The sequence below is a fragment of the Carica papaya genome, chromosome 6 (assembly GCF_054855325.1).
Source record: "Carica papaya isolate Zhongbai chromosome 6, ASM5485532v1, whole genome shotgun sequence".
NCBI lineage: Eukaryota > Viridiplantae > Streptophyta > Magnoliopsida > Brassicales > Caricaceae > Carica > Carica papaya.
Window position 1 is genome coordinate 12165241 of NC_142314.1, and position 22794 is coordinate 12188034.

Genomic DNA, 22794 nt, shown 5'->3' on the forward strand with positions numbered 1-22794 from the left:
GAAATCTTAGACAAGATTGGTACCACTACCTACAGACTTGCACTGCCTCCGGAGCTCTCCCGGGTTCATAATGTGTTTCACGTATCTATGCTACGTAAGTACAACCCGGACCCTTCTCATGTCTTGGCTCATGAACCGCTTCCACTCCAAGAGGATTTGTTTTATGAAAAAGTACCGGTCGGTATCACGGATCGAGAGAGCAGAATACTCCGCAACCGGAAAATATCATTTGTAAAAGTCGTGTGGCAGAACCACACGCCCAGGGAGGCTACTTGGGAATTGGAATCAGAATTTAGGGCCCAATATCCCCATCTGTTCGATCAAGAGTAATGAGGCAAATTTGGGGACCAAATTTCTTTAAGGTGGGGGAGAGTTGTAACGCCCGGAAATTTAAAAAAAAAATTATTATTTTATTATTAATTATTTTAATTAGGTTTTAAAAAAAACGCCACGTCAGCAGCACGTCAGCAAACCCAGTCAGCAGTCCCGGCCAACCAGGACCTGCCACGTGGCAAAAAGCACGTCGACCGGGGACGGACCACGTTGGCGATCCGCGTACACGCGATCGGACGGCCCAGATCAAGCGTGCGTACGGACGGCCCAGATAAAAACAAAATGGACGGCTGATATCAAGAGGCAAAAGGGTATAAATAGAACCCCCACACCTGACCACAAAAACCCTAGCCGCCTGCCCTCGCCGGAGAAGACGAACCACACGCCGGAGACGCCGGCCGCCGCCACCTGCCGCCGCACCGGGGAGATTTTTGACCGCCGATCGAGGTAAATTTCATACTCCCGACTCGTTTTTCCACGCTGATTTCCCCTGTGGCCAAATCGGAGACAAAATCCCGGCCAAACGGCCGAAACCTAGCGGCGCAGCCGCGCCCCTCCTCGGTTTTTGCCTCCGATGAGGCCCTTTCCGGCCTCCGTTTGATGCAATTTTTATATCACCGTGATCACCATTCTTTTCTCTACAGGTTGATTGGAGCCGAATCACCAAAACACGAACCTCACCGGAGAGCCGCCGGTAAACTTCGGTTTTCCGTAATTTTTTGGCCCCCCGAGGGCCCTAAGGTTGTTTTATCGCAAGGACCGATGCAAGTGTGGCCGAATTCTGCTAGAAACGGCCGAAAACGGCCAAACCGAGGCGAATCGCCGCCGCAAGCAGCGGTGCCGTCGCCGTCGCCGGAGCACGGCGGAGCCACCGTGCCGGAATTGCGATATTGGCCAAAAAGGGGCCCTGGGCCTAATTTGAGATTTTTTGGAACACGTGCAGGTACCAGTAGTGCGTTTCAGTTCCCCGAGAAAAATTCAGAGAAAATTAGGGACAGCCTGTAGGCGCACTGTGAAGCCGTGTTCGGACCCCGAAACGAGTAAGGACCCCTCACCCTATTTCCTATCACGGTATTAAAGTTCAATAATGATAAAACAGTATTTCTTGAATCAACAAATGTATGAAATTGGTTAAGGTCGCTAATGGAGCCCGAGTCTAGTGTGTTTGTCGGTTAACTGTTATTTGGCCTATTTTACAGTTTAAAATGCAGTATGGGGTTTGATGTTTTCATTTTATAGTTTCGTGTGCATATTTTACTGTTTTATTGATTATGAATTGAATGACTGGGATATTGATGCTGTATGTTGTCTGTATGGCATAAATTACCATTTTGCTTGTTTGTATGTGGATTAATAATGCTAACTGAGGAAAAAGAGAATGAAAGATTCTGTAAATGGGTAATTGTATAATGGGGTCAGCCTGACTAGATATCCTGGGAGATGGTGGACGGACCGGGTCCGTAGGGAACCCTACCGGGATTGTGGTCTCCCATACCGGACGGGGTATGGAGATCTTATGTGTTTTGGCGCCCATACCGGACGGGGTATGGGGACGGCCCGTTTCACCCTCATACCGGACGGGGTAATGAGGTTTATAGTTTTGGCGCCCATACCGGACGGGGTATTGGGATGGCCCTGGAATCTGATTTCAAGTGTTAAGGGTTAACGGGTAGCGGGACTCCTATGGATCCCCATGGATACTAGTGGGCTGGTAAATGAGAAAAATATGTTGTGTAACGATTGAATTACAAAAGACTTGATAAGTACTATGTTATACAGTTTATATATGATTCCATGATGATGATAATGTTATTGCTTTCGTATACTGTTTTATGAATTTCACCGAGGTAAGTGGATGGTGAATGATTTATTATTGATAAAAGAATTTGTTGTAAATTATGCTCCATTGGTCTTTTTGTGTTTTCTACCCACCTTTACCTCCGTGACAGTGAGATATCGTGATGTCTTTACTGGGCTAGTGTAGCTCATTTCTTATTTAATCATTTCAGATCAGGAAGACATTGTTCCCGAGCCGGTTCCGCAGGAGGACGACGAAGGAGACGCCTAAAGACTCCATAGTCATATTCGTAGATTTTACTTTCAAGTTTCTCCTTTAGATAGTTTGATCTTTTATATTTTGTGAGAACGTTTTTGGTTTTAGTGTAATGGATGTTAGTCGAATTTTTGACTTCGCTTCCGCATTTGATATTTTTAATACACATTTCATTTTAAATTTCTGGGGCCGTTACATCAATAGCAAACAATAAATTTAGAAAGCTACCAAGAGAGATTTTAGATGTATGATAATTAAGTGTCAATAAAGGGTTAGCATTAGTTAGGTTATAATAATTACTTTTTTTGTTTTCTAGTACCGGAATTAAGGATAGTAACAGCATAGTTTATAACGGATATGACTAAATCTGAATATAATAAGATTTGGTGAAAGAAACTATTATGAAAAACTGTCATGATCATGAATAAAAACATGTATTATCATATTCAATAATATAAAAACTTATATTATTATATTTATGTTGGTTTTATTTATATTTACATACAAGTTACTAAGTCGCTCAATCTTATTTTTTTCTACTGTTTTTTCTCCCAACAACTTATGCACAAAATGTCTAGTTAATTAAATATATATAAGAACCTCTAATATCATATCAAGTAGCTCTTTTGATTTTAATATTTGTACCACTAATGATGATAGTACCGTAATGTATATAAATGACTTACCTCCAAGAATAGCAAAATTAGGGACGGTAAATATTATTTATGAAAAATAAAATTTTTATATTCAGTCTTGAATACTATCAATATCCATAAAAAAGACAAATGTTCTTGTACATATTTGTGCTTATATAATTATTACTGTTGCATAAATGTTATACTATTAGTATGTCTAACTATATTATTTATTCGATAAAATTTATTAAAAATATAAAAAATTTTATTATTATATTTATCTTTATTTTGTTTACATTTGTATAGATATTACTAAATCGCTCTATGTTATTTTTCTTCTGCTATTTTTTCTCCCGATAACTTGTGCACAAAATGTCCAGCCAATTAAGAACGTACCAAAATCTCTAACATCATATTAGGCAACTGTATTATATAATCGATTATAATTAACTATATTATATATTTAATAAAATTTGTTCAGAAAAATAAAAACTTATATCATCATATTTATCTTTTTTTTTGTTTATATTTATTTGAAGATTATTAAATCACTACATATTATTTTTGTCTGCTGTTTTTTCTCTTAGCAACTTATGCGTAGAATGTCCAACCAATTAAGGACACATCAGAACATCTAATAATGTATTAGATAGCTGGTTTGGGTTTTAATATTTATATCACTAGTAATGATTATCTTATATTGTATATAGAAGACTTGCTTCTAAAAATAATAAAATAAGGGACCACAATCATCGTATGTGGAAATATAACTTTTATATACAATCTTGGGCGTCATTCCAACGCAACTATACCCAGCAGAATGGCACATTTTCTTGCACCTGTTTGTTGTTATATAACTATAACTGTAGCATAAATGTTATATAGTAAAATATGCCGATTATATTATTTATTTATTTAATTTTTTGAACAATATAAAAACTTGTATTATCATATTTATCTTGGTTTTATTTATATTTACATATAAATTACTAAGTCACATTATGTTATTTTTTTTATGTTGTTTTTTTTTTTCGACCACTTAGGCACAAAAGTTTGGCTAATTAAGTACATAAGAGAACCTCTATCGCCATATCAAGTAGCTCTTTTAGTTTTAATATTTGTAATTTTAATGATGATAGTACGGTATTGTATATAAACAATTTGCCTTCAAAAACATCAAAATCAGGAGCCATAAATATCATATGTGGAAAATAGAACTTTCACATTCAATTTTAGACGCCATCCAAACGCATTTATATCCAAAAAAAAAAATGTACATATTTGTGGTTATGTAGCTATTACTGTTGCATAAGTATTATGCAACATACTATGTCTAATTATATTATTTATTTGATCAATTTTGTTAAAAACATAAAAACTTATATTATCATATTTATCTTTATTTTGTTAATATTTGTATGCATATTACTAAGTCGATGCATGTTATTTTTCTTCTTGTAACAACTCGGAACTTTAAATAAAATAAATTATAAATTGAATATGGAAGTAAAATAATAACATTAAGGTTTATATTCCTCACACAATAATTCAGAGTACTTAATAAACCTACAAGAATGATCATTCTAAAAAAACAACGAAAAATCAAGAAATAAATGGAAAGTAAACAATTAGACATCTTATTCGCAACCCTCTTGTAGATTGGGATCTAGATCTTGGTTTTCTTTATCTGAAATGGTTAATGAAATAGTGAGCTACACTATCCCAGTAAAAATATCACACTACTCACCGATAAATAAATGAAAATTGGTAAAAATCATAAAAATAACTAATAGAGTTCTTAATTTAAATAAATTCATTTATCATAAATAAAATCATTTATTGTACACTTACCGTAGCAAAATTTTCAAAACTGACTTTTAGAGGCAATAACACAAACAATATCATAATCTCATATTCAATTAACCAGAACAACAACTTTCTTTTTTTTATCTGCCTACTGGTATCCATTGGTATCCATAGGGATATCCCCACTACGCGTAAACTCTTATTCAACATTATCAATTAATTGACGTCTCCATACTCCATCTGGTATGAACGCCAAAAATACCATCCCTTGATACCTCGTTCGGTATGAGGGTAAAACGAGTCATTCTCATACCTCGTCCGTTACGAGTGCCAAAATACCAATTCTCGATACCCCGTCCAGTATGAGGCAACGTTCACGGTAAGGTTCTCTATGCACTCGGTCCGTCCACCATCTCTCAGGATATCCAGTAAGGTTATCATTCATTCATTTACTTAATCAAATAATTTTTGTTTATATTTAATTTCTACTTTCACAATTTAACTGTAAATCACTCAAAATAAGCAATACATGCATCAAGAAAACACAATTAAATCATCTTACCAACTTTAGTGTATTATTATGCATTTGAAATTGTAAAATCAATCAATCAATTAAAATATGACAAACAGTAATAAATAACCGGTTCCTACTCCATTAGTAACCATTAATTAATTATCGAAGTTTTTGAAATTAAGCAAAATACCGTATTATTTATAATTAGACTTTAATTCCATAATAAGGAATAAGGTGAGGGATTCTTACCCGAATCGGTGTCTGAACACTAAACTTTCAGTTGTATCTACTGGTGGTCTCCGAGTTCCCTAAATTTTTTTTGGAGATTAAAACGCGCTCCAAGTATCTAAAAATACCTTAAAAAATCTAAAATCGATATTAAAACTCTTTTCCGACAAATTTTAGAATTCCAGTACGACGGCATCGCCACCCGCGGCGGCGGTTTGCCTCAGATTGGTCGTTTTTAGCCAGTTTTGGTCAATCTTGGCCGATTTTATATTCATCCCTGTAAGAAAACACATTAAGAGATCTCGGTTGACCCAAAAAAGTCAAAAAATAGAAGCTTACCGGCAATGAGATTCTTCGGTGTGGCGGCTCCATCGGCTTACCTTTACGGTTGAGTGTTTTTCTTTTGTCAACGTGTGGGAAACAAAATGGTGAATACAATGGTAAAAAAATCACAATAAACGGGAATAGGGAATGAACTCATCGGAGGCCGTTTTTTATTTTTCCCGCGACGGCACTGTCGGGCTTTACCCGCGGTTTTTGGCTCATTCACCAGTTTTTTTGCTCCGATTTGTCCATAGGGTGTTCAAAATTTAATTTCGAGCGAATGAGAAAATTTTTATTTTTTTTTTGCAGTCGGAGGTGGTTTCGACACGGCGGCGGGTGGCGGTCGACTCTCTTTTCTGGTGACTGGTTCTTCTTTTCCGACAGGGAGCTTGCGGCTAAGGTTAGGGTTCGGTGTGAAGTGAGATATTTATACTAGTCTCCCTTTAATTTGGAATGTCCATCGTGTTTAATCTCAACCGTGCGATCACGTTTAAAGAAAAAATGAATCTTGACCGCTCATCGTGATTTGATCTGAACTGTACGATCGCGTTTAAAGAGAAAACGAATCTGAACCATTCACGCGCTTAATCGCAATCGTCCGATCACGCCTGAGGATGGAACATATCCGGACCGTTCACGCACGCGGGAATAAATCTGGATCGTCTGATCGCGGGCACGCGGATTACCAGTGTGGCACTGAGTCAGCATGCATTACCACTCGACGCGCTCCGGTTCGTCGGGGCTGCTAACTCGGTGGTCTTACCTGGCATATTTTTCTTAAATTACATTTTAACCTCCTGTTTTTAATTTTCTTTCAAAAACATTCCTAGAATCCAAATTTTTATACTTTTTTTTTTCAAAATTATTTTCAATTTCATCATCTACTTATTTTTTTCCTAATTTTTACATTAAATAAAAAATTCATAAATTTGAAAATTATATTTTATATATTAATTTTAAAATTTTAAAATTTTAAAATTAATTGCGAGTATTACACTTATGCTGTTTTTTCTCTCAATAACTCATGCACAAAATGTCCAGTCAATTAAAGACATACTAGAATCTCTAAGGTCATATTAGGCAACTGCTTTTTAATCTTTATATCACTTGTGATGATAACATTTTATTATATATAGAAGACTTGTCTCAAAGAACAGTAAAATATGGGACAACAAATGTCATCTATGGAAATAGAAATTTCATATGCAGTCTTTGGACGCCATCTCCATGCATCCATACCCAATTGAAGGGCACAATTTTTTTGGTGTTGGTTGTTTTGGAATGTGATGACCTAACACAGACCCCCATGCATGAAAACCAAAAGAAATGATAACTAAAGAATAACTTTTTTTTTTTTTTTCTCTCAATTGACAAACCAAAGGTGATAATTAATTGTCATATATTTTTAATTACTATTTAAAATATACTGTAGAAAAATAAAAGACAAAATAAATTTAAATGAGTTTCAAGTTTCATTTTTTTTTTCTAAAAAAAATGCTATTTTGAAAAAAAATAGTTATTTTATTTGTGGAATTTATTTGAGAATTGGCTTTTATATTGATTCTTCAATAACAATTTAAAGAAACTAAAACTGATATTTTAAAAAATTTCATATAAACTTGAGAAAACTAATTTAAATTTTACAAACATTAAAAGATTTTAAATTATATATTATTAATTGCTAGCTTGTTAATTTTTATTATTTAAAATTTAGTTTGTAATTAAAAAAATCAATAAGATGTTACAAATAAAAGAAATCACAATATCAAATCCAATTAATATGATAAAAAAAAATATCTACATCAATTTATTTCAATAATGCAACTAAAGTGATATCCAAATTGACTGCTAAAATTGCTTAATTATTATTAGAAAGATAGTAGTAAACAAAATTTTTTTCCTCAGTCTAGTTGTTAATGACAAACCTCTTTATGTTAAATTTTAGTAACAAATCTTCAAATAGATTGTAATCTTTTTTTTTTTTTTAATGGTCTAACTACAAAACATACAATTGAAAAAATTAAAAAATAAAATAAAGAGCATCTTACTATTAAAACTCTCATACAAAGCAATGCCACAACCTTCATGGACATTGTTCATAGCCTATATAGTAAACAATCAATACAAACCAACCAAACAAATAGAATACGTTCTTCATTATCTAAATGGTCCCTCACGCTGAGGTAAAGAATAAAATTATGACCCTTATTTAGTCATTCTTTTAAGAAAAATAGTAATGCAGCTATTAGAATCAATAGACAAGACTCAAACACCCATGAACAATCAAAATAAAAAATATTAATTAGATTTTTCTTATATCTTAAAACAATTTTACATTTAGAAATGAAGAAATCTAAACTAATGAATCCACAAAGATGGCTCTCCCCAATTATCTTCAATAATTTAGACAAGATTCAATAGACTATGATTTTTTTCTACTCAATTATCTATTTGTAAGTTTTATGTGTTTAGTTTTTTGCTCATTGGGCTTCCCTTTGTCTAACTTTTTTTTTTTTTTTTCCCCTCTTGTTGTTTGTTGTTATGTTACTTCACTTTGTGTATTTCTGTTTAACCACACATGGTGGTGAAGTTGTGGTGCCTGCTTGTAAATGTTTAGCTTTTAACTCCATTTTCTTGTTGATTTTTGTGGTTGATGGGTCGTTCATTTACTAAAGCATGTGGAGCCATCCCAATGCATCCATACCCAGTAGAAGACACAGTTTCTTATACTTATTTATGTTTATATAATTATTATTGTTACATACATAGTTGATTATACCTAACTACATTATATATTTGATCAAATTTGTTGATAAAAATAAAAATTTGTATTATCATATTTATTTTTGTCTTATATATTTGTATATAGACTATCAAATCGTGACATGTTATTTTTCTCTTACTATTTTTTCTCATGACAACTTATGCACTGAATGTCTAATAATTAAGGACATAGAATAACTTTTAACACCATATCATGTAGCTATTTTGATTATAATATTATATCACTAATGCTTTCAAGAACAACAAAATTAGAGCCACAAACATCATATTTAGAAATAGAACTTTCACATGTAGTATTGTTTGCCATCCCAGCACATCCATACCTAGCAGAAGGGCACAATTTCTTATATATTTTTATAATTATATTAATTATTACTGTTGCATATGTCACTTAGTAAATTATATCTAACTGTTATATTTATTTATTTAAATTTTTTAATAATATAAAAACTCGTGTTATCGTATATATATTTGTTTCATTTATATTTACATACAAATTATTAGGTCGTTCTATGTTATTTTTCTTTTACTATTTTTTCTTCTGACAACTTCTACACAAAATGTGTGACTAATTAGAAACATAATAGAACCTCTAGCACTATATTAGGTAACTCTTTTAGTTTTAATATTTGTACCACTAATGATGATAGTATTATATTGTATATAAACGATCTACCGCCAATAATAGCAAAATTAGATACCACAAACATCATTCGTGGAAAATAAAACTTTTACATGCAATCTTGGATGTCATCCCAATGCATCCATGCATAGAAAAAAGACAAAATTTCTTTTACATATTTGTAGTTGTATAACTATTACTGCTGTAGCGCCCGGAAAGGGTGGGAAAAAAAAAAAGGGCCACGTCAGCAGACCCAGTCAGCAGTCCCGGCCAACCAGGACCTGCCACGTGGCAAAACCACGTCGACCGGGGACGGGCCACGTTGGCGATCCGCGTACGCGCGATCGGACGGCCCAGATCAAGCGTGCGTACGGACGGCCCAGATGAAATCGCACGGACGGCCAAGATTTAATCAAAAAACGGACGACCCAGATTAAAACAAAATGGACGGCTGAGATCAAAAGGAAAAAGGGTATAAATAGAACCCCCACACCATACCACAAAAACCCTAGCCGCCTGCCCTCGCCGGAGAAGACAAACCAGACACCGGAGACGCCGGCCACCGCCACCCGCCGCCGCACCGGAGAGATTTTCGACCACCGATCGAGGTAAATTTCATACCCCGACTCGTTTTTCCACGCTGATTTCTCCTGTGGCCAAATCGGAGCCAAAATCCCGGCCAAACGGCCGAAAAACACGGCCGAAACCCAGTGGCGCCGCCGCGCCCCTTCTCGATTTTTGCCTCCGATGAGGCCCTTCCCGGCCTCCGTTTGATGCAATTTTTATATCACCGTGATCACCATTCTTTTCTCTACAGGTTGATCGGAGCCAAATTACCAAAACACGAACTTCACCGGAGAGCCGCCGCACCCGAGAGCACCGCCGCCGGTAAGCTTCGGTTTTTCGTAATTTTTTGGTCCCCCGAGGGCCCTAGGGTTGTTTTATCGCAAGGACCAATGCGAGTGTGGCCGAATTCGGCCGGAAACGGCCGAAAATGGCCAACCCGAGGCGAATCGCCGCCGCTTGCGGCGGCGCCGTTGCCGGAGCACGGCGGAGCCGCCGTGCCGGAATTGCGATATTGGCCGAAAGGGGGCCCTGTGCCTAATTTGGGATTTTTTGAAACACGTGCAGGTACCAGTAGTGCGTTTCAGTTCCCTGGGAAAAATTCAGGAAAAATTAGGGACAGCCCGTAGGCGCACTGTGAAGCCGTGTTCGAACCCCGAAACGAGTAAGGACCCCTCACCCTATTTCCTATCACGGTATTAAAGTTCAATAATGATAAAATGATATTTCTTGAATCAACGAATGTGTGAAATTGCTTAAGGTCGCTAATGGAGCCCGAGTCTAGTGTGTTTGTCGGTTAACTGTTATTTGGCCTGTTTTACAGTTTTAAATGCAGCATGAGGTTTGATATTTTCATTTTATAGTTTCGTGTGCATATTTTACTGTTTTACTGATTATGGATTGAATGACTGGGATATTGATGTTCTATGTTGTCTGTTTGGCATAAATTACCGTTTTGCTTGTTTGTATGTGGATTGATAATGCTGACTGAAGGAAAAGAGAATAAAAGATTATGTAAATGGGTAATTGTATAATGTGGTCAGCCTGACTAGATATCTTGGGATATGGTGGACGGACCGGGTCCGTAGGGAACCCTACCGGGATTGTGATCTCCCATACCAGACGGGGTATGGGGACGGCCCGTTTCACCCTCATACCGGACGGGGTAATGAGGTTTATAGTTTTGGCGCCCATACCGGACGGGGTATGGGGACGGCCCTGGAATATGGTTTCAAGTGTTAAGGGTTAACGGGTAGCGAGACCCCTATGGATCCTCATGGATACTAGTGGGCTGGTAAATGAGGAAAATATGTTGTGTAACGATTGAATTACAAAAGGCTTGATAAGTATTATGTTATACAGTTCATATATGATTTCATGATGATGATAATTTTATTGCTTTCGTATACTGTTTTATGGATTTCACCGAGGTAAGTGGATGGTGAAGGATTTATTATTGATAAAAGAATTTGTTGTAAATTATGTTCCATTGGTCTTTTTGTGTTTTCTACCCACCTTTACCTCCGTGACGGTGAGATATCGTGATGTTTTTACTGGGTTAGTGTAGCTCATTCCTTATTTAATCATTTCAGATCAGGAAGACATTGTTCCCGAGCCGGTTCTGCAGGAGGACGACGAAGGGGACGCCTAAAGACTCCATAGTCATATTCGTAGCTTTTACTTTCAAGTTTCTCCTTTAGATAGTTTGATCTTTTATATTTTGTGAGCACGTTTTTGGTTTTAATGTAAGGGATGTTAATCGAATTTTTGACTTCGTTTCCGCATTTGATATTTTTAATATACATTTCATTTTAAATTTCCGGGGCCGTTACAACTGCTGCATAAGTGTTATATGGCGTATATGCCTAATTAAATTATTTATTTGATTAATTTTATTAATAATATAAAAATTTATATTATCATATTGATCTTTATTTTATTTATATTTATAAGCAGATTACTAAGTTGTTTCATGTTTTTTTTTGCTAGTTTTTCTCCCAATAATTTATGCATAGAATATCCGGTCAATTAAGGACATACTAAAATTTTTGATACCATATCAGGTAGCTATTTTAGTTATACTTTTTATATTACTAGTGATGATAGTATTGTATTGTATATAAAAGATTTACAAAAAAAAACAGTAAATCAAGAAAAACAAATATCATACGTGAAAATAGAACATTCATCCGCAGTCTTGGACACCATCCCAATGCATCCATACCAAGCAGAAGGCTTAAGGTAATCTCCAATTGCTCTAACAATCTTCAACATTGACAAAGGCTTGAGGCAAGTAATGAACAAAGAATAAAAAGAATAATGAATGTTATATATATATATATATATATTTAATTTTAATAGATTTTACTTATGGTTATTTTTATAATCTAATTTGTAATAATTATCATGCATGAATAATTATTTAAATAATTTAAACAAAATGATCAATCTAATACAAGATGATATAGACGGATCTAAATTGCTATAATACGTGGTTTAATTATTTGAAGAATATCACTTATATTAATTTTTTTAAATATTTTTTATTTTCATTTATAAAATTTTTCAGAATATGATACAATTTTCATCAAATATTTATATTCCTATTTTATCTAACTTATAATAAAATACTTGAACTAATGTATTAAATTTCCATTCGAATTCAGATGCTTTTGTCGTTGCCCGCCGTGGGAGGTTTTAGCAAGTCACAATCATCAATTCAAGAAGGAAGTGTCAAATTTCTGTTCTTACTTTATATATACATATACAATATCTATATATTACGCGCGTGTATTTGTTCCTCAAGACTTTAACCTTCATTGTTATTGAAAAGAAAAGATAAATAAAATAAAAACTAATAGATCTGTTTGTTTTATTTATTTCCACGCTAAAAAAGCAAAAACAAAAAAGAAGAGGGGGAAGAGAGAGACACGAGCATTGAAATCTTCCTCGTTTTCTTGGGGTTTAACCTAGAGCGAGAAAGAGAAAGGAATTTTGCCCGCAGAGGGAAAGGGAGAGAATCCGAAGAGGGAGAGAGAGTTGCTAAAAGAGAATCTCAAAAGAGGAGACGGAAAGAGATGGATTTGGATCAATGGATAGCGAAGGTGAAAGAAGGGCAACATCTGTTGGAGGATGAACTTCAGCTTCTCTGTGAATACGTATGTATTTCTCTTCTGTTGTTTATATGATTTCTCTGCTTTGCTATGTCTACATATTCGTCTATGCAGATGGAGTTAGGGTTTGTGCTTCTGTTCTGTTGCTTTTTTTTGTGCTCGGCTTGGGGGCTGAGATAATGCTGAAACAAATACAGATATACGGCCATGTATCTTTTTTTTTCTCTGTCTAATTGTTTCAATTTGGTACTATATGATTTGGAATTTTGATTTTCTTTTTCGCTTCTACCCGTGTTTTATTTTTCCCATGCTAAAAAACTCTCTCCCTCTACACTCTTTCTCTTTCTCTCTTTTCCTTTGTTTGTGAAATTAGAACTATAATATTGACTCTGATTCTGGATGCTGCCTTTGGTTTTCAGTTGATTGAAGATGTTTTGTGAAATTTCCTTACATCATAAAACTATTAGATTTGGAGAGCCTCAATTGTTCCGTTTCTTGCCTTTGCTTTCTACTTGAGTTAAAATGCAGCCTCAATTACTTAATTTAGGAACGTTTCATTAGAGCTCGTACGTTATAGAAAAATTTGTTTTGCTAACTGCAAATTATCTAAGGGAAGGGGAAATGCTTACTTTGTTTATAAAATATCATCACCCTCATATATATTATAGTTAAGGAGGCAACTGAAGCACTTGATGCCAATTTCCAAAAGCATATATTGATATAACAAGAAGAAATTAGATGGTTTGGCTAAATTTATAAAGTTATACTGAACTTGGAATTTTTGTTCTGGCTGCTATTCGTGCAAATATACACTTAATATGATGACTTATTTCTTATTACACTTTTCATTTCCTGTCATATTTAGATAGTGTATTTATGTTAGTCAGGAAGGGTGTATCCTATCAAATGGCCCTATCTTTCATAAAAGAAGTTCAAAATTTTAACTAATTGCATTCTTTTGAGTCTCATTTCTTGCCATTCTGTGTAACAGGTCAAAGAGATCCTCATTGAGGAGTCTAATGTCCAGCCTGTCAACAGTCCGGTTACTGTTTGTGGTGATATCCATGGCCAGTTTCATGATCTAATGAAGCTTTTCCAGACAGGAGGTCATGTACCAGAGACAAATTACATATTTATGGTAGAGTCTCTATTTTGTTTACTCAAATTTGTAGCCAATCATTTGATAATGGTCATTAATAATTATGTTCTGTTTGATCTTTTAATTACTTGGTAGGGAGATTTTGTTGATCGTGGTTACAATAGTCTTGAAGTTTTCACTATTCTTTTGCTTCTTAAAGCAAGGTACGCCTGTATATGATGCTCAAGACTCCTTTAGCATTTTAAGCTTCTGATTTGTTTGTTGTTAAATATTAGATACTGTCAGATTCCTTGTTCCTTGTGTTTATCACTTTCATACAATTTAAATTTGGGCCAGTCGAAAAATTGTTGTCATTATTAAGTGTGTGTTTACTTACTTCATATTTCTATTTACCTTTATTTGTGGGTTCTAGGAGTCAGTTCTGTAACTTAAGAATCAGGTAGGGTGGCTTTTGGAAGTTTTCAATTTATATGTAGATTTTCAGCTGACAAATTGGTCAGATGTATTTAAATTGCCTTGACTACTAGGAGATGGAAACTTCCATCACAGTTTATCAATGGAAGTTGTTTATATATGTAGCTTTTCCTTGTTTTCGATAGGATGAAAATCATCGATTTTTGTTTTCTTTTCAGTTTTTGATCATCACTTGAAGTGATGATAACATCTGTTAACATCTCAAGATTCACATATCAATTCATTATTTCCTTGGTTTTGCAAAAAAAAAAAAATATGTAAAACTTTCTGCAAGTTCAAAAACTTTGATGTGCATCAGGTAGACAACAAAAAGATCTATAAGCTCTCCAAGTTCTCCACTTCTGGAGATAGGATAGCCACTAAACTATAAACATAGAGTTTGAAACCACTTCTCTATTGAATTATTCTCTTTTGGGAGATGATTTGACCTCTTCAAAAGCCTTCTTTTCCTTTTCCGCATGCAACCCAAAATGTAGCTCGTGGAATATGGGGAGATCCTCTTAATTTCTCTGCCTTCTTTAACAGTTTCCAATGTTCAAAATTTCTGCCATGAAGACTCTGCTTGCTGCCATAGGGAAAAAGAGAGAAAAAAAGGAAAGGGCTGTTTCCTATATGAGACATGTCCATTCACACTGCAAGATAAGTTACTTCGGGAATCCCTCTATCCTTGGAGATGACACCTATTTACAAGTACTTTTGCTTTTTTTAGGTTCTTAATCAATGAAAGCAATCTCTAGCTTGTCAATAATTCAAGTTTTCTTACCATTCATGAAATGAATTTTGTCTTCCATAAATTCTTATTAGAACCACCTGGTGTTGCTGGATGAGTTCCTGGATGGCTCCCCATTAAAACAAACTTTTGAAAATGGAAGTAGCTCCAATAATTGGGTTTTTACTTTGGAGGCAATATAGAAAATGATTCTAATAATAGACAATCTTATGACGGGAGGCAAAACTTTGGTTAGCAGGTGCTTTTTGTGCCGAAGTGAGAGTTGATCTCCATGTTGTCTTCTTTTTCTGATGTCCTGAATCTAGAAGGCTTTCGGATTCTGTTCTAGTTCTCTCTAACTGGGTTATTAATTGTTCTGTTAATTATGAACTGTGGACTTGGAATGGAATTCCATGGAAAAATCTAGGAGGAAAATTTGTCTCTATCCCCTGGCCATTTCAATGGTCATCAAAGAAGAGAGAAGCAATGGAGCTTTCAAAAATTTTTCTTCCTTTGATCATTTGCTTACAATTCTTCATATTTTGTTTGAGGGTCACCCTCTGTATGATGGGATTATTTTATTGATCTTATCACTCTTTTCTCTTTGGAAGAATTGTGAATTTTTTTTGTATATGTGCGGTTTGGTTTCTTTTAGTGCAGCAATCTTTTTCTCTCTAGAAAGATCGGTGTTAGGCTGACAAATAATTTAAGATCTTCTATTAATTATCACATGAGCCTGTAAATATGAAGACTCAATTGATTGTTCCACTTTCATTGGTAGAATTGGGAAAAAAATTATACCAATAAAAGTACGCTTATGTGTTGTTAAAAAAGGAAAAAATTCAGTTTTATTCCAGTGTTTTGGCCTTCTTGCAAATCACATTTGTATTTTCTTGTTGCAATCATTCTGATTTTATATTTTTGTCATTTTACATAAATTTGTTAATTTTTTAGAGGAAATCTTCGCATGTCTAGGTTTTTAAACATGAAGATGTAGAAGTTCAAGCTTAAACAAATTAAAAAAATTACAAGATAATAGCTTAAGAACTAATATATTTATCTAAAATGACAAAAAATAAAACCATAAGGACAGAATTGTCATTAAAAAACACATAATTTGGATTGTAGTGGAGTCAGGCTACAGGGGATTAAATTGTAATTTGTCCTAGAAAAATAAAAAAGAATAAAAATCCCTTATTTTTCTTGGTGTCTGAGCTTATTAGTAGACCTTATATTCTTTGTAAAGATTAAGTTGCTTTTCCACATTTGTCTTGTAGATACCCAGCAAACATTACTCTTTTACGCGGTAATCATGAAAGTAGGCAGCTAACTCAGGTATGCTCTTAATATTAGCATGGATTTCTGACAGTGTTATCTTGATTGTGGCTACTTAGTTTACAAACACTGATACTGATGGAGCACTCATTTTGATAGTGTTATCTGATGTTCAAACAGAAATCATAGGCCCTGTTTAGTTGTATAAAGTTTTTCTGAATTTAGAGTGTATTCTGCTTTTACTTGGAATATTTCCTTGCTAAGATTGAAAACTAGCTTTTTTAGAAAAAAGAAAAGGTAGAAAACATGTTTTGTTACAAAATAGTTTTCGGATGACAAATTTACATGAAAGGCTGTATCCATCAAGTTCCAAATTCGTATTAGTTTTCAGAAAAAAATGGGTCTTTTTTTATTTTCATAATATTATTTGGTCAAGTAAATGTACTTCTATAAAGTAAGTACCATTTTATTCCCATAATGTTGGCTTATTTACAAATCAATCACAAGTTTTTGGATTTCCATTTGGTACGGGAATTAATTAATTTATTCAGTTTATACAAAAATTTAGTACCTAAATTAGTTTTAAAATGGTTAAAAAAGACTTGATGGAAATATTTATGATCCTCTGAAACTTGATTGTGACAAAAAATATTTTTAAGGCTGGTTTATAAGAATGATATCATGTTGGGGCTGAAGTGATAGTTATTACTAAATATAATCTTATAGGTAGACCTGTAAACTATTATCTACTTGTACATGGGTTATGCCTCCTTGGCGTCCTTAATTTATATACCACTCACTTTTATTTCAAAAAAAATAAAAATTCTTATAGATAGACCAAATAGGCATTATTTTTAAGGAAACTTTCATTCTCTGGAACTTGATTTTTCTGCCCCTTTTAGTATTTACTTTGATAGCTTTAAAATATTTTATTACTTATTTAATAGTAATTATTATCAAGAGTTCGAATTTTTTTTTATTAGTCATTATTTGATAGCTTTATAAGGGTAATATTAAAAAAACAAAATAAAAAGCTTTAGAAGTAAATTCTGAAACGTAGTTAACAGAGAGAAAAAGATAATTAAGGAAAAGAAGAAAAAGAAAGGAAGCTGGTGCCACGGTGAGGTTTTTTTTTTTTTTTTTTTTTTTTTTCTTTCTGAAACAAAACCACAGTGAGTTACCTATGGAACCCCAGCATGCCTGGACTCATCACCTCAAAGGTCGACAACCCTATGTCACCCAAATGTCTTGGGTTCAAAGGCACCAGAAATATAATTTATTGTTTTGAAAAATTATAACAACCAAGAAAGAATTCTTAAAAGGAATTTTTCATTTTCTGGTGAAACTGAATGTGTTTTGATTTTTTTTTCTAAAAAAAAAAATTCTTTAATTGTACAAGACCATATATTATCCATGTTATCTTTTGTAGAGTCTTTATACTTATGTAGTTTTAGACATCCGAAGCTCTCAATTTATATGATTCTGAATGCACTCTGAAATAAGTTCTTGCAGATTTCAGAAAAACTTATGAAGCATAATATCTTACAATTTTCTTTTTGGAGATAAAAAGTATGAATAATATTTTAGACTTTGTCTTGCATTTCCTTATATTAAAGAACCAATTATAGAGGACAATATTTTTAAGTGTAGAAGATAAGCAGTTTCAAGCATACCAGAAAAGGTTTCTTTATTTATGTTTTTTTCCATGAATTATGATATTAACATATGATAGGTTCTGCAAAGTCATATTTTATTCATGATGATTTGCAGTCAATCTTACAAAGGTTGTGATACCAGAATACTATCTCATGAGAGATATTTGTGAAATAGATGTTAAGCTTAGCACAGCCTCAGGTCAGTTAGGATTTCAGAATATTGATGTAACTTTTGTTTATTTAAAAAAAATTGATGTAACTTCTATATCGAGATTCTATATATTTAACAAATCTTTAGTTATGGTTACAGTTAAAATGGAAAATATGTCATCATTTATGGCTCAACAATGATATAGCATGCCATAGCAGCTAATCTTTAAAAATTTATGTGGTCCTCTGCTGTCTGTGCTTCTGTTGATTGCACAGTGAAGTGTTTACGTGGTGCCCAATCACAAACACATGCACATAAATGGTTATATAGGTGTGTCTGAATCTCTGAAAGAAGATTTAATTCTTTGAAAGAAGTAAAATAATTGGTTATGGAGTCAGAATTGTCTATGAATGAAATAAGAGGTCCAAATATGTTTTTTTAAAATGATGTTTGTCGGTTTCTTCTCTGGGGTTATAAGTATTTTTGCCAATTATATGGACGAAATCCTTATTGAAAAATGGAATTAGTGCATGGGACTGGAATTAGACATGACCTTGTATTTTGTGGGTTATGCTATTTATTGGACCATGCCATTTTCTTTGGTACCTTGGTTGATATTTTGTTTTTAAAATGTCATTTTTTCTTTTAGGTATATGGTTTCTATGATGAGTGCCAGAGAAAGTATGGGAATGCAAATGCATGGAGGTATTGTACAGATGTTTTTGACTACCTAACACTCTCAGCGATTATAGATGGGACTGTAAGTATTCTTTTGTATGTCTATGTACACCCAGTGCTTGTGTTTTTTTTTTTGGCTCTGGTACGTGTATCTTTATATGCACACATGCATAGCTCGGATAATAGGTCATTTGAGGTAGCTATGTTGTTTTTCTTGCAGGTGCTTTGTGTCCATGGTGGCCTTTCTCCTGATATACGGACAATTGATCAGGTTCTGTTTCTCTTATCTTCTGCTGTTCTGCTTGTAGTAGCATAAATATCAGTTCTTGTACAAACTCAGATTTTGTTAATGTTTACTGTTACCTCAATGTTCCTCCATTCTTGCGTTATGAACCTCTATGAAGAGGTTCCCTTTTTTTAAAAAAATAAATAATAAAAAGTATAATCTATGATGAGGTTCACCTGGTTCCAGTTTGCAAATTTGAATTGGTTTAATCTATGACTCAACTCTTCTATGAATTTTGTGGCATATTAAGTACTAAAACTAGGGACATGCTATGTTTAGAAGCATTGATGTGACATTCTGAATGAAGAAAAGATAATGACAGTAATAATGACATTCTTTATGGAACAACCATGATAACAAATTGATGAGAGAAGATGGTATGAAATCTATTTTGGTTTAAGGGCGCTTCTATAAATAAAAGAAAATCAGATGTGTGGGTGTGTGGGAGGGGGGTGTCAGTAAGGGAAAGTGGTGGATGTATCATCATCATCATCATCAATTCTTGCATATTTTTGGACAGATAAGGGTGATTGAGCGGAATTGTGAAATTCCACATGAAGGACCGTTCTGTGATCTCATGTGGAGTGATCCTGAAGATATTGAAACTTGGGCAGTCAGTCCACGTGGAGCTGGTTGGCTTTTTGGGTCAAGGGTCACATCTGAGGTTCTAATTCTTATCTTTCACCTGCCAATATGTTACACAATTTTCTTCTCAATTAATGAGTTTGACTCACCTTTTCTTTCCTTCTTATGCCATGTGCAGTTCAACCACATTAACAATCTTGATCTAGTCTGTCGAGCTCACCAACTTGTACAAGAAGGCCTCAAGTATATGTTCCAAGATAAAGGCTTAGTAACTGTGGGATTCTTCATATTTCTCTATTTAAGTTCTTGTTTAATAATATTGGCGGTTGAATGCTTGATGGTAACTGTCTGGTTCCTGTTGACTGTAGGTGTGGTCTGCACCAAATTACTGCTACCGGTGTGGGAACGTAGCTTCTATATTGAGCTTCAATGACAATATGGTGAGTATGTTGCATTTTCTTTACTATAACGAGTGTGAAGAACAGTTGTGTTATGTTATTTGTGTATAATTTTGCATGGTTAAGATATCACAATGGATGACATTATGTAGCATGGAAACTACATGGACCTATGCATGCTTGTACTTGGTTGAGGACAGGGGAAACTGTAAAGAGATTTCTTTGGGGCTGGAAAAAAGTGGGATAGAATCGAGGTAGGTAAGAAGACCAAGTGAATCATACAATTGGCTGGAGAAAAAGAGTATTCTTATCTTATTTTTGATTTCATTTCCTTTTATACATGGTGTTTGGAGCAAACGGATACTGCAAAAATCATGGAGTTCTTTAGAGAGTACATTCTATGAAAATGTTTGGAGTGCCTATTTGCAAATGAAGTATTCTGGAATCATAAGCTAGGCCTTTTTGGGTCCATTTGCCTTGGTTGACTCTTTCTTGACTTGTTTCAAGACATATCCCCTTTTGGCTTTGTTGTGTGTTTCCTGATGTTCCGAATAGAAGTAGAAAATATATCTAGAGAAGCAATTAATGGTTGGTATTGATTGGGTACATATTTAATATAAAAGTCAGACTCTCATCTTTGGCACATATGATGGTCATCTTCCTTCTGTTACCCAAGGCTGTTTATTTCATAGCTTTTTCCGTGAGCTAGAGTTTTCCTAGTTTCCTAAGTTTCTTGTGAACTTTTCAGGAAAGAGAAGTGAAGTTCTTCACTGAAACAGAGGAGAACAACCAGATGAGAGGACCCAGAGCAGGAGTTCCTTATTTCTTATGATAAGACGGAATTATCTGCTGCATTACTTGTACGATTATCAAAGTACTGCAAAGAAGCCTTGAAGAAAGTATCCATTACATTGTTTGCAGTTTGACATTTCTTTTGCTTGGGTGGAAATCCTGCACATCTGGTCCAGGCTGTTTCTAAGGATTCCGCGGGTTTGTGTATTAGATTGATGTATCTCACCGTAATTATTTGTCAGTTAGTGTCTCAATATCTTCTTTGTTAGGGCATAGTTTTGAAACATTCCAAATAGCATGTGGCTTACTCAATCGTGAATTTGTCCACTATATTTTTACTTACGTGTCAGCTATCTTCCATTTCTTGTTGGAACAACTTGGATTCTAAATTGAATTTTTGTTATTCTTAAATATGTTGTTTTCTTATACGGAGTGAATTACTAGGTGTGTTGCTTTCTTCATCTTGACAATTTTTAGCAGTTCTGCAATTTTTTAAGGGGAGAAATGCAGAGCTGAAGCACCAAATATCAGCAGCCAGTACAGTTTTCATTTACTTCACTTTCTGTGATATGATGAGATATCAATCAAAATGGCTTATCTACTTTTTTCAGTGTTCAATATGATGAACTACCAGGAATTGTCTTTTTCTGCTGATTCCAATGCATTTGATTTTAAATTGTGCATCTAAAATTCTAGTATACTTCAACTCTCCAGTGAGCCATAATAAAACCTTTTGTTTGTGCCAGACTTTTGTTCCGGAATTGTAACAAAGGATGGAGTTGGAGTGTTTAAAATTGTGCCCAAGTGCATGGGTGATGTTTGCATTGTTTAGACTTGTCTGATTTATCTATTTAGATCATTAGGTTCCATTGGATTTCTTCTAACTCTACCATTTATGGAGAGAGCATTTCATTCTCTTTTATGTAATCCAGAATTTTGGTGTTAAAATGTATTCTTCGTTACAATTTGATAACTTGAGTCTTCTGTCTATTTGTTTCTGTACTTCTTTTTTTGAAATAATATTTGTTTCTATACTTCTATCTGAAACTTTTTAAATTTTTCATAGGCTTCAGGGTTATGCTTCATTAGATATATGTATCCATATTTTGAGAAGTTACACATAAAAATTATGAAGTAGAAATATATAACTTGTGTTTTTGTCAACGTTTGCATAGAACAATGCAAAATTAAAATTAAAATTAAAATTACTTTAAAGGCACCTTGTATTAGCTTATATCTATTTTTTAATGAAAATGTATACTCTTCGTTAATCTAATACAAAAACAAAGATTTTGTTCTTCAAAGTGGAAAATGCATAATACATATTAATGAATTTTAAAATTTTGCTTGAAGATAAAGATGCTCTCAATATACGACTAAATAAATACAAATACTGACTCCTTGGAAATGGATTCTGAAATATGATGGCAATTTTAATGTTAAATTTTTTTATAATGTAGTGATGGCAGCGAAGCTCCATTGTTCTATTACAAACTAATGTTGGAAAGCTCATGCGCCACATAGAATTGATTTCATGTTCATAAATTTACTTGTCCTCTTCTTATGCTCCATTTATTTGTCAGTAGTTTATAAATCAAGGTAAATATGTGTCTAATGCCTAATATTCAAAATGACTGTTCAACAAAACAATTTTAACTTCATTATTAACACACTTTTAAAAAGTCTTTAAAAGTCTTTTTGGGTGAGTTTCGGTTA

General features: G+C 34.0%; 1 protein-coding gene across 1 annotated transcript; it reads left to right on the forward strand.

The window, feature by feature from the left end:
• Positions 1–12732: 12732 nt before the first annotated feature.
• On the forward strand, positions 12733–21420 carry LOC110806404 (phytochrome-associated serine/threonine-protein phosphatase). Its single transcript, XM_088221992.1, has 10 exons — positions 12733–13021; positions 13968–14114; positions 14211–14278; positions 16536–16593; positions 18989–19099; positions 19238–19288; positions 19824–19967; positions 20067–20162; positions 20257–20328; positions 21035–21420. Exons 1-10 carry the CDS (start codon positions 12941–12943, stop codon positions 21116–21118), a joined length of 912 nt encoding a protein of 303 aa, XP_088078118.1. The 5' UTR covers positions 12733–12940; the 3' UTR covers positions 21119–21420.
• Positions 21421–22794: the final 1374 nt, after the last annotated feature.

Excerpts from the sequence above, each read along its gene's own strand:
- LOC110806404 (XM_088221992.1), top strand. The coding sequence starts at position 12,941 with ATGGATTTGGATCAATGGATAGCGAAGGTGAAAGAAGGGCAACATCTG. Across the intron at positions 14,279-16,535 it reads CTTTTGCTTCTTAAAGCAAG|ATACCCAGCAAACATTACTC; the intron begins GTACGCCTGTAT and ends TTTGTCTTGTAG. Across the intron at positions 20,329-21,034 it reads TGAGCTTCAATGACAATATG|GAAAGAGAAGTGAAGTTCTT; the intron begins GTGAGTATGTTG and ends TGAACTTTTCAG.